At 29.8% G+C, this 13,063-nt stretch overlaps 1 protein-coding gene across 1 annotated transcript in view; it reads right to left on the bottom strand.

Moving 5' to 3' along the window:
* LOC111616870 (sushi, von Willebrand factor type A, EGF and pentraxin domain-containing protein 1-like) overlaps positions 1-13,063 on the bottom strand; it is a 184,934-nt gene that overhangs the window by 75,561 nt on the left and 96,310 nt on the right. Inside the window, exons 19-21 of the mRNA XM_023358224.1 lie at positions 11,538-11,692; positions 11,152-11,437; positions 6,169-6,442 (exon numbers count right to left, since the gene is read on the bottom strand). Coding sequence (XP_023213992.1) covers positions 6,169-6,442; positions 11,152-11,437; positions 11,538-11,692 — 715 coding nt within the window. The remainder of the gene's footprint in view (positions 1-6,168; positions 6,443-11,151; positions 11,438-11,537; positions 11,693-13,063) is intronic.

Here is a 13,063-nt window from a genome sequence, read left to right as displayed (position 1 = left end):
AGGTTCAATAGCTTTAGATGACTTTTTTCATAAACAGAGTTAATTAATGTGAAAAAAATTAAGTTCGATTCATTGTTTATGATTAAAAGTGAGGTTTACCTAATACGCATTTGGAATCTTCAGAAATGTTATGTTCAGAGCATTAAATAAATCGTAAAGAAATGAACAGCATTAATAATAATCCAAAATTACATACGTTTGTGTACTTGAATGAATTTTCACTTACATATGGGAAATGACTTCTCAAGAAATTGTATCATTTGAATACCATTTTTTCATTACAAACTAAACTTATATGATGACAGAGTAATACTTATTTCTATTGAAATAGGCTACTGCTTCTTCAGTTGATGTCTTAATAGCCATATGCTTTTCATCAATAGAGCCTCTAATTCCAGGAAAACCAGATTGGGTATAAAAAATTCCATTATTCTTACATCATCCTGCTGTGTGATGGCCAAGAGATCATTTTTTCATTTTCATTTAACACTAACTTATAAGAAAGAATTAACAACTTTATTTAAAATATTCCAAGCAGTCTGTCTAAACATATTAAAATGATCGCCAATACCCTTAGAGGAAAGAAAGGGTGTTTTGTATTTAATATCAATTACCTGTATTTGTTAATTTTGAACTCAGTTTAGTTACACCACAACAAAACAACGTTACATCCATTCACTGGGTAAAACAATTGCTTTAAATATCTATTATATGTATGTATAATCTACTATTCTCTTATCAACTGCATATAATTTCATATATTACTTCGTATAAACAAACCTGAATGATTCTTGATTTGCCAATGTCCATAGACAGCATAAAAGCTGCTTTTGAGGAGACACGGGTCATCTTCCAGAGGAAGTAATTTTTCAGTGTCTATAATTGGGCTTATTTTTTAGAGGAGAATTTCAAAACATTCTCTTGTAAGTCTAAGGTTGTTTAAAATCAGTTGGCTTATAAAAAGGTAGAGTCTCTTCAATAAAAGTTTCTATCTTTTTTATTTTACCTCACTTTTCTTTTTTCCTTTTTTATTTTTCTACAATTATATCCACAATAAAATCATCCTTGTCCGATTCGGAATCAAGTAGTTATATCTGTAACGTAACATTTAAAATAGCAGCTTTGACAATATTATTTGCAGGAAACCGCCATATTTCTTGTTAGCGTTTGCGTTTACTTTCGAACTGGACATGTAAGCACGAATACACATGCTAATGACGTCACTTCCGGTGTTCGGAAGTAGCACTATTAGCTCAGAAGTAAACACACCCTATGTATTTAACAGACATTTTTGGTTGCTAAAGCATTCAGTAATTAAAATAACTCTTAATAAAATATTTTTAATAATGTAAAACAAAAAAGAAGTAATGAATTGTTTATATATACTTTAAAACTTCAATTATTATAAATAAATAAATAACAACTTATTTGTCATCATTTTATCAACGTAGGAGAGCTCAGTAGTCTCAATAAACCACAGAGTAATGCTAGTAGAGCATAAATGTGTGTGAGTCCAGAGTTAATTAAAATTAATACAAGATTAATTTAGAAAGCAGAAAAACCCCAGTTTCCCCCACCCCCTCATATTTCCATCACATATGGATATGAGAAATAAACAGGCAATTGAATAATCTTATAAATCAACAATTGTCACAATGTTTGGACTTATCAGAGAAACTTGGCCAAACATCCAGTTATTAATGATGGGAAACTGTCAAACGGATAAAATTATGAGGTAAGAAGAGTCCCGACACATTGATGGTGACATCTAAGAACTTCAAATTTGTTGCCTTAAATGATAAAAAGTGTCAGACCATTCCAGCTAATGCAATGACACACCTCAAACTTAGACCACATTAAATCAAAGTAACCCGACTTCTCTCCCATGCTCAACATGTATAAAAGGGGCTCAAACTCGAGTCTCAGAGTGGACATACCAGGAAGGCCATAGCTGATGATGGCTGGTTCTCCATGTTCCCAGCTCCATAAAGGATCCTGACAAATACGCCTCAACAGATGTAGAAGACATCCTCACTCTCTCTCAGAGGTATTATGTTAGAATGTTTGTAAATTCTCTCACTCGATCAATTAGCCTATAAGGAAGTAAATATAAGGCTTTATTTTAGTCCATAAACATAATATTGGACGTTGTGTTGCATGTAGCGGTCTGTAATATTGTATACTTTATGTTAGTCATTAAATTGTTATTTTTGTTGTTTAACCTGCTCTCGTGTGGACTTATTAGGCACCAACACCCTATCAATGGACGTATCACCCCTCTGTCGCTTGGATCAACCATCCAGTAACAACATGAGACTGTTGCCAATAAAAGGGGGGTTTAAACCAGTACCCACCAATTCCCCTGGCTTCTCACAAATGTCCAGTAGAGTTACCATGCCAGAAAGATCTGTAGAAAGAAATGAAGCAAAGAATAAACATAAGCATTATTTGAACAGAATGGATGGGTGCTAAACAATATCTGTTCTGCATATTGTGGGCAAATGATTTATAAACATCTAGCTTTAGGTACATAAGCATACTCATTCCTGTGGAAAATACAAAAATGATTGTGTCACATTCTCAGCATGTTACTGACTTGGACATCAAATGGATAAACAAAGTCCACATTTGAAAAATCTGCTGGTCTTCCTAGGTCACCAGTGGTAAATGCAGCAGTGGCTAAGTGTGGCTACTGCATCATAATTACTGTTATACAGGTATACCTTGACTTACGTTGTTTCGACTTACAAAGTATATGGAAAAATAAAAATCAAGTTTAAGTCATTTTATTCGACTTTACGCCTGTCTGCCACAAATATTGAAGTCGTAATATCACTAGAAAAGCATTTAAAGCACATAAAATCATATTAAAATATATACATTTACAAGTATGTACTGTATTTACAGTACAGTACATGCATTTGTAAATTTAGATTACTTTTTTCTGTACTATATTAAAAACTAAAATTTATTTGTTTGTAAGCTTAAAATAGATCCTTATTAACCATATATTATTAAAAATGCATTAATAAATAAAATACAGAACCGGAAATGGTAATTTATTGTTTAGCCTAGTGACAAGTAGATTCAGAGACAAGTAAATTCGACTTATATCGTTTTTCGACTTACATCGCTTTTCTGGAACCAATTACCAACGTAAGGTGAGGTATACTTGTACTCATACACAATATATAATATATAACATTTCAAAAGTGCTTAAATGGAAATACAACTACTGATGTCAAGGCTGGAAAACATCACACCAATAGGTGAAATAGATTCAAAGAATAACAAGGAAAACATTTTAAATAAAAAAGTCTTGAAAAAGAAAGACTTTTCATGTAGAAATGAAGACATCATTGAATCCATATATGAGAGTGTGGTCTGTATATGTTTAAGACTGCAACAGGACATGCTTACAGAACAAACTAAAAGAGACTAACTGAATGCAAAATGCATAACAGACATGTTTAAAGCAATAAATATTTCCTTGTACTCATATTCAATTGGAGTTATATATTGAAATTGTTTTAGTAATGTGTGTGTGTGTGTGTGTGTGTGTGTGTGTGTGTGTGTGTGTGTACTCATGACCAAAGAAAAACACAAACAACATTATCAAAGCATAACAACACCATCCTAAATCTATATAAAAAGAGAAAATAAGATTTCAAAGATAATATATTTTTACAACATGCAAATACAGACTGCAACTGCAAGAATATTACTATAAAAAACAAAAAATATCACAACCATAAAAAGTTGTAACTCTGGCAAACAAAAACACTATTAAAAATATAGTATATTGACATAGATATATAACAATATATTAAAGACAGCCACATTCAAGTAGCCTTGGGCTCAAAACAAGCTCCTGAGTAGACATCCTGATGATCTTAGCCTGACAAGCTTTGACAAAACTGTATTAAACTTCTGGCTGGCTCAGGTAAAAATTAGAGAAAACAATTTTAAAAGACCTGATGCATTTGTAGGAAATATGATATCATATCTGAAACTATACAATACAGTGATACTTCATACTTCAAACGACTGTAACTTTGAATACTTCAAAGTTTGAATGTTAAATTTGATAAAAATTTGCCTTGGAGTTTGAACTGTGTGGGCACTGAAAATAACACATTTGAAGTGTAAATGCAATCTGTTGTGCTTTAGGTAGGTTGAGCACCAGAGTCGTCCCTCACTCTCATGTTATGTTCATATGTTTTTAGTGCTTTTTTGTTTTATTTTTGGCATATTATATATATTGTGTTATTCATCAATTTCTAATAATTTCTCCCAACAAGTTTTTGTATCATTTAGTTTAAAAATTCCTGAATGGAACTTTTAAACCACATTTGATATGTTTGAAGTTTAGGTGCATCTTCCCTACAAACATTACAATTTTTTTTTTTTACTGTTTGTATGACATTTTATCCTTCCCAAAACTCATAAAGCATAATATGTCTGATTTGCTTTTTATCCAAAGACATTTCAACTTGATTTTTTATTCAAACAAACTGTGAAATAAAAAGTTTAAAATAAGCTTTTAAACAAAGAATACTGAGTTAAATTTCACAACTGTTATAATTAAATCCACATCTATGTTAAGAAATGATAGCTGTTAAAAATACACAAAATCTTTCTGTTCAATCCAATGTAATTTTTACTAATTAACCATGGCATCTGAGAAGTGGGTGTAAGTGATGATGTCTAAGAAAAAGAATGTAATATTGATGATGGAGATAAAAAAGGAAGTTATTGCAAAGCATGAAAGTGGTCAATGTGTGGCAGATCTAGTGGCCATGTTTAAGATGCCAAAGTTGCAAATATATGCCCAGAAAGTGCAATTTTCATTTTATTGTACAGTATTTACACATTTTATTCATGTTTTAGTTTTTTATTAGGGTTTTTAATTGTGTTATTTTCACCTCAAATTATGAAAATTTGCTGTTTTAAGTTTATCAAAATAGGTATTGTTCAGGATCCAGAAATAGATTAATTCAATTTCCATTATTTCTAATAGGAAAAATTGATTCTGATTTCAAATGACTCAAAGTTCAAATGGCTTCCTGGAATCAATTAAATTTAAAGTATGAGGCACCACTGTATATCCCAAAATGGTGTGGCTGTATGCCATTTTATATTTTAAGTTTAGTTAGTAGTCTTTAGCATATTTTCTTTGTTATTTGTTCTTTCCACCTTCTAGAGTCTTCCAATCATTTTAATTACTCTTTCTCATTGGAGGTGAGGACCATTTCTTGGAATCATCAAACAATGAATGTATTCCTGAGAGCACATATGGATAGAAATCACTTTTTGGCTGCTCTTCATGGAGTGAATATGGACAGGAGAATAGGAAAGTTGTCAAATATCTAAGAGATGGGTGAAGCCAATTTGAAAGGAGAGAGACTACTGAAATTCTTGGACTGGGCATTACAGTGGTGAAATCAGCATCTCAACCTGAGTTTTGGCTCAAACAGAAGAATGATGACTTGGACTAGAAATTTAGAGAAACTATCTCAGGACTGAGGAAAGGTAATCAAAGTGCGATTTTTCCCAAGGAAGTTTCCACATGGTCTGTCACAACAGCAAGACGTTTTTTGGGTAATAAGTAATAAGTAATCTTGCATTTTTTGTATGCATCATGATACTTTGTAATTATCCAGCAGATGACTGCATTTTGGATAATTGCTGGGGTATCTGCCCTAGAGTTGGCATTATTATCAAACAAAACAAAATTACGTACATATATCCATTCAAAATACCCACAACAAACAAAAATATACACTACATGTACACTGAAAAAGTTATTGAATATTCAGAACTTATGCATAAAATAGTGTTGTATAAAATGGATAAGGTACTTATTGTGCCTATAATCCTTTTGTGCATTATGCAAATGTTTTGAAACTTTGTCTTAACAATAACACATACATTACATTACAGAAAGCAGACATACTAAATACTTGTCATATAGTCAAAAAATTCTTAAAATACAGATACAAGCACTAACAGCAGATAAACATAATAGCTTTTTCAGTAGATATACCTTGATCATGATCTGGCATAGTGTTATTTACCAGTATGAACTGAATAGATCAATAACTGATCAATAATAATAAGTTATTATTATTATTAAAAGATAATAAAAAGAAAAGATTATAAATTTACTTAGTTGCATCAATATCTGTATAAAATTTTTCTCCATGTAAATAAAACAGAAATTTATGGACATCAATCAAGGTGAGAGCATTTTCAACTTCCATCTTTGTATTCAAATCTTTGTAGCTGTAGGAGATAGGTGTGCCCCTGTTGTTCTCTTGGCTAAATAAAGATCTCATCCAGAATGAAACAGTAATTGCATACAATGGCTTTTGATTATATATTTTTACATAGTTAGTTGTTATTTCTGATGTAAACTGCAATCCAAAATTAGTTGATATATCTAAANCATTATATTAAGAATAATTAGATATTTTATTTGTTATATCGTACAATAATTAAACAAATAACATTATACTAGTCACTAGTTTATTCAATACAGTACGAATTTGGCATTAGCCTTGTCCCTCGGCATCGGACTTTTGTAGTGAAGGGGGTGATACTACATAACGGTTTTATTGAAGGGGGCAATACTATGTTGAAGGGGCGATGATTCACTAGAGATTGAGAAACACTGAATTAGAATAAACATTCATTAAGCAAATTATATATTTATATATTAATAGTTAATTATGGTGTATTCTGTGCAATGTTAAAAAATAAAAATACTTTCAATTAACTTACTTGTACAAATATCAGAATCCTGAATAAAAGAAACTTTTCCATGAATATTATATTTACAGTCATTCCAGGAAATGATGTTTCCCAAAAAACCACAAGATCCTTTTATTTCTTTAATTTCACTATAAGACAGCACATGATCCCAAACATTGAACTATAGATAAATTTAAAAAAATCATCATCAGAATTACAGTTTATATAGTAAAAGTTTCAATGGGAAACAAACATCATTTATTTTAAGTAAAATTAATTTTGACCTATTAGTAACAGGCAAAAGACCAATAAGATCAACTAAAACTCAGTCACAGGGTAGAAACTCAAACTGAATAGGAGTTTTGAGAATGATGATTATAATGATTCTTACTTAACTTATGAATAGCTTATATGTTTTTTTTTAATATAATATGTTATCTGTTTTAATAAATCTGTTTATATTGCACATTAAATGTTTTTTCACACTAATAACATATCATCTGATCCAAAACCTAAACTTCTAATTAAGATATGTCATTTCGTGGTTTGAACTAAAATAGAACAGAATTGCTAAGTAATTTAAATACAAAATATTCACAACGTTTTTGCAAGTTTGGCCATTAGGTATTTACATTGTGCACTATTAAAAATATATGAAAAAATTATTATAGTATAGTATCTATGTTGTATTCATTAGTACCTAGTGAGATAAAGAAGAAACATATTAATTAAACCTAGGTCTCCTGTAATTGAGAGCCATTTTAACCGCAAATACATGACCTAACCATTTGTCTTCCATATTTTAAATGAGAATGTTGTTTGTAGTGGTATAACAAATGGTTTGAAGGGGGACATTTCTTGATTAAGTAAAACTATCTCTGCATTTTACCAATAAGCCACTGCTTTTTTGTAAGCTAACAGTTATTCTGCCAGTGTTATGTCTGCATTTACATTTTCAAACTGCCCCTATGTCCTATCAGACTATGTGAAAACTTTCTATAAGTATTTCCTACATAGCACTTTGTTATCTGCCCAGTAGAAGATTCTGTTTCTTTGAGGGCCTATGTGCAATTTTGTTGTAAAGCCAGTTAGACTTGGTATGCTTGTTAGAGATTGTGAAAAACTGGTTATACTCATATAACTGGTTGCATGACAAAAGAATAAAGTTACACAGACTTGATTTACAGAAGGTCAGCACTAGAAAGGGGAGAGTACAATGAGGTCACTATGACCAACAGTTCCTCAAGGCATTAAAAGCACCAACTTTTATTACACAATGGAAAACTTTACGAAAATTGTCATGACACAATGTGACATACACATCAATATTATATTTATCAAAAACTTCAATTGTTGATTCCAACAAGGCCATTCGGTAAAAGTGATTTTTTTATATTAAAAAGACAATAAAATCATCAATTTATGAGTTATATTGCTGTTCTTACTGGGGTGAGAAATATACACTTTTTAAATGTTAGCTTAATTTTTAGAAGCATATTATCTTTGTGCTATGTAATTTTTAAGGTCCCTTGAGATGAAAGGCTCTAGGTGTACACCTAGTGTGCCTATTGGGTAATGTGATGTTCATTGCAAAAGGAGCACACAAATATATATATATATATATATATATATACATACATACAAGAAACAATATCTTTATTTTGTGATGAACATGGTTCTTTGGATTCCAAGTCTTTTTTCAGTCCACAGATTTAAGAAATTTGTATGGATTTTTGGTACCAACAAAGTCTTGATTAAACAATAGGGGGAACCACAAACAATATTAGGTTCACAACAATCAATATCAATTGATGCCTCCAGGACATACACACACAAAAAAAATTAATTCTAAAGCCTTAATCTAATTAAACACTAAATAAAAATGAGAAAGATAGACATAGAAATAGAAATGAATAAAAAAGAAGTTCATAGGAAAGTGGGCACCTGTGGCTTTGGCATAGTCCCAGGTGTGGTGACACTCTTGATCCCAGTTTCTTACACAAAAGAAATGATATATATCTTGTCCTTTCTGCAAAGGATCTCTTTGGTATTATCTGTTAGTCTTGATTTTCTCTCTTCACTATACCTGAACTCAGACTCCTGAGAGCTTCTTGTAGCCTCCAGTTGTTGCCAATACATGAACTGGAGAGCTACTTGTTCACCTCCTCTTGCTTGGATGTCCAGCCAAAATGCACCTTGTTCTCCTCAGCTTAGCCCTAAAGGCTTCTTCTATTTCTATTGTTCTGTATATGAGTCACCAGCACCCAAGGGGAAAGAGTTAAGAAGGAACATTCTAGAAAGATGAAAGACAAAAAGAACAAAAAAGAAAAAAAGGAATTTATATTAAATTAAAATAAAAATATATACAAAATATGGCATACAGTCACAGTAATTCAGCAGCATATCTGCCTGTCAAAGTTTATCAATCTTCTGTATACACCACTATTTTGGTCCTTTAGTGGAGTCTTTTCACTCCTGACAAGATTGAACACAGTAGGAGGTCAAAATGTCATAATTTTCTTTTTATCTTGTTCTTTAAAGGGTGGTCACAATGCTTCTGACTAGCATCTGTTCCTGTCATTTTTACAAATGTAGCATTGTTGATTTCTGAAGACTTTTTAACTGATTTTTTTTATATGTTGCTATTAAACAGTCTTTAATCATTACTATACATTGGTTTAATAATTTACAAACTGACATATCAGTTTGTAGGTTACAATTTTTATATAACAGTATACTAATATTTACAACACAAAAAACAATTCTTAAATTCAGACAGCCAACACTTCTCCCTAATGCATAATAAGTAGTTAAAAATAAACAAACCCTTTACATTTACTTCTAAGACCTGCAAAAAGCAGGTTTTAGGATTGAAAGCATTTGTTTTATCTTAATTTTCTCACGTTTGTGTTAATTTTTCATCCTGCTAGGAAATAACATAAGATTAGTGTGTTTCTTTTTTAATTACCTTCCCCATTTTTGGAAGATTGGAACTTTTAAAATATAGTTTCTGCAGTAAAAGGATTTATCTGATAGTAATTGAATGATAAAATGTTTGCTTCTGATTGGATGAAGAATATCTTTTTTTAATAACAATAGTTTTAATAATAATTATACTTACTTGAGTTATCTCTCCCAAAAATGATTCTACAGCACTAAATGCTCCACCAATACTATCTTGTTCTTGTCCAAGTACAAAATATCCACTCCAAAATGGCCTACCAATGGCCATTCCTGATCCTTTTAATTTAATCATATCATCCCAATAAAGAAACCAATCACCTGTTTGACTATCCCATGTAATAGCACAATGATGCCAATCTTTATCCCTATAAAATAGCAATTGTATTAGAAACAAACTAAAGAAAAATATAGTAATGATCTGAATGTTTTATTATTTCATAAAAAACAACAAAATAAATCATTCATTCTTTGAAAAATAATTTTAACATTACATGGAAATATTTTAATTAATCAAAAATCAAAAGTAGGAAATGCATGATTTTTGTTTAGTTTCCTTTTTGCTTATTCAATTAATATTTTATACCAGAGGAAAATAAATGCTTGTATATTCTTTCAAATCAACATAATTTAACAAAAAATTCAATAGTCATATTTATTTNTAATCTATGCTATCCTGTGTCATACTAAACTATAAACAAAAACACGCGCAGTGCAAGTCAAAACACGTCGCGTTACTAACGCAAAGTGTCAACCGTCGGTCCAAGGTCACAAGCACCGGCGCCAACTGAGTACGAAAGTTGAGATCCATATCCGTATTCGTATCCGCGGATCTAGACACTAATGATCCGTATCTGTATCTGTATCCACGGATATACATTTTTAATGATCCGGCACATAACTAAGTGATACACATTCATTTTCCATTAACAAAAAAATATATCTGTGCAAAGCAATAAATATTTATGCTTTTGCCTAAACTGGTATTTTATTTTTAAAAACATGTCAGGTGTTTCTGGCACACCCTTTATTTATGAAACTTAAAATAAATTCATTAAATATGCTAAAATTTATTTATTATTTATATATTTTGTATAAAATACAAATTTTAACTATGAAATAGAATAATAAAAATTATATCACTAATTATATTTAGAAAAATTGTTTCTATATAGTTTTTTTCTATTTTTAATAAATACTATAATCCTACACATTTTGTAACACTTAAAATCTATAAATAGGCCCTATTTGTAAATAATAGTTATACTCTTATAGTTAAAATCTTTCATATTTTAAAGAAGCAATCACAAATAATTTTCTAGTTTAAAACTTTAAGTCACTGTGAAAATAACATGAAAAATCATTTTAGGTTAGATTTTTTATATCTGTAAACAAAGATATTTACCATAATTTCAAAATATAAATCACAATATTTACCCTTTTTATTTTCACAATTCTGCCCTTGAAACATAGCTGGACACATACAAGTATAATTTAAAATTTCATCAATACATATTCCCCCATTTAAACAAGGCTGATCATTACAATCATCATCATTGATTTCGCAATATTTTCCACTAAAACCACTTGTACAGTTGCATTCAAATTCATTTACTTTTTCAATACAATTTCCACCATTAAGACATTGCACTGAATCACAATGATTTATTTTATATTCACAATATTTTCCATTATATTCTTTAGGACAGCAACACCTAAAACCCTATTGAAAAATAATACATTTTTGTTGAATATAAATTATATTGAATGAATAATATTAAATAAATTAAAATTTATGTTTTAAGATTGTATTTATATATTACATCAGCTTGATCAAAACATGTTCCTCCATTTTGGCAAGGATTAGATGCACAGTCATAATAATTAATATCACATATTTTTCCAGTAAATCCTCTTGGACACTTACATACAAAACTGTTAATTCCATCAATACATGTACCTCCATTTAAGCAATTATCTGTAAAATGTGTTGCAAAAAATTTAATTTCATTTACATATTCATTTTAAAATTAAAAATAATACAAAATATAGTTTTTATATTATTCTGAAATAAATACAGTAGAGCATTGATTATCCGAATGCCGATCAACTGAAATGATGGTTAACCAAAAGTGTTCCAGTCTGACTGTGTCGTGCTGAATTAAATGTTTTTGATACTAGATTAACTTCTAAAGTATAACTTTTTTTGTTTTTATATTTTTCAATATATTTATTTTGTTTGTACAAAATAAAGAAATAATTTTTAATGATACAACAGCCACGATTATTATTATAAAAATTTTCATTAGTCTTAACATCAACGAAAATTCAAAGCGAAGCAACACGCAATGAAGAAAAATTTAAACATGGGATACATTAATATACTATTATTGGGATATACTAATATACTATATTAATAATATATTTCTTCGTACATAATTGGTTATCCAAAAAATTGATTTTCCGAACAACTCCAGTCCCCAATTGATTCAGATAATCAACACTCTACTGTACATATTTCTGCTTAAATAATGTATATTGTAAATGTCTAGTTGACCATAATTTCAGGTGGATAACCCATGATGGCACGTATCTCACAGTAAATTGCAAAAATAAAAATAAAACCTTTATATAACCCACCCAACTACATACTCCACATCTTGGGGTAACTGTTGAAAATAGGATAATTACCAGTATGCAGTTTAGAAGTTACCATATCAAGCATTAAAAAATAGTGATTTACTAACAATAATGAAACAGAAAACGCATTATAGATATGCATAAACAACCAAACCAAAATATTTTATAATGATCATATTACTTTCCAGATTATTTGGACAAAATTGTACGTACATATTGATGCAAAAAACTTTCTCCGTTAATTCATCATTATTCTTTGACATTAATGTTACTTATCATCAATGCTATTGTAAAAGTAATATGTAACAATGAGTCATTCTGCCATGTTTATAGGACATGTTATTTATTAATGATTATCTGACACATTATGAAAACTAAAATTTTTAATTACTGGCAATTAAAATTGTTAATTAGGAAAAATCTTTTTTAGAATCACTGAATTATTAATATTTAAAAAAAGACATTTTATTATAAAAAATAATTTAACCTGCTATTAATCTGCAACCATTTTTCTTTTTATTAAATTGGGAAAGAAATCAATTTTCCAGTGATACTTCCTATTGTATTTGTAAAATAAATAAATAAATAAAAAGCTATATGACTTCCATAAGGAGGAAAAAAAAGTTATTTTTATCAGATAAAAAGTTTCAGTCTTAACCAGAACAACTTAAGATTGCATGAAAGCAAGTCCATAGACTGAACTTGTTTT

The sequence above is a fragment of the Centruroides sculpturatus genome, unplaced genomic scaffold, assembly GCF_000671375.1.
Source record: "Centruroides sculpturatus isolate CEXI.00-Female unplaced genomic scaffold, Cexi_2.0 scaffold24, whole genome shotgun sequence".
Lineage (NCBI taxonomy): Eukaryota > Metazoa > Arthropoda > Arachnida > Scorpiones > Buthidae > Centruroides > Centruroides sculpturatus.
This window is presented reverse-complemented; position numbering and strand designations above follow the sequence as displayed.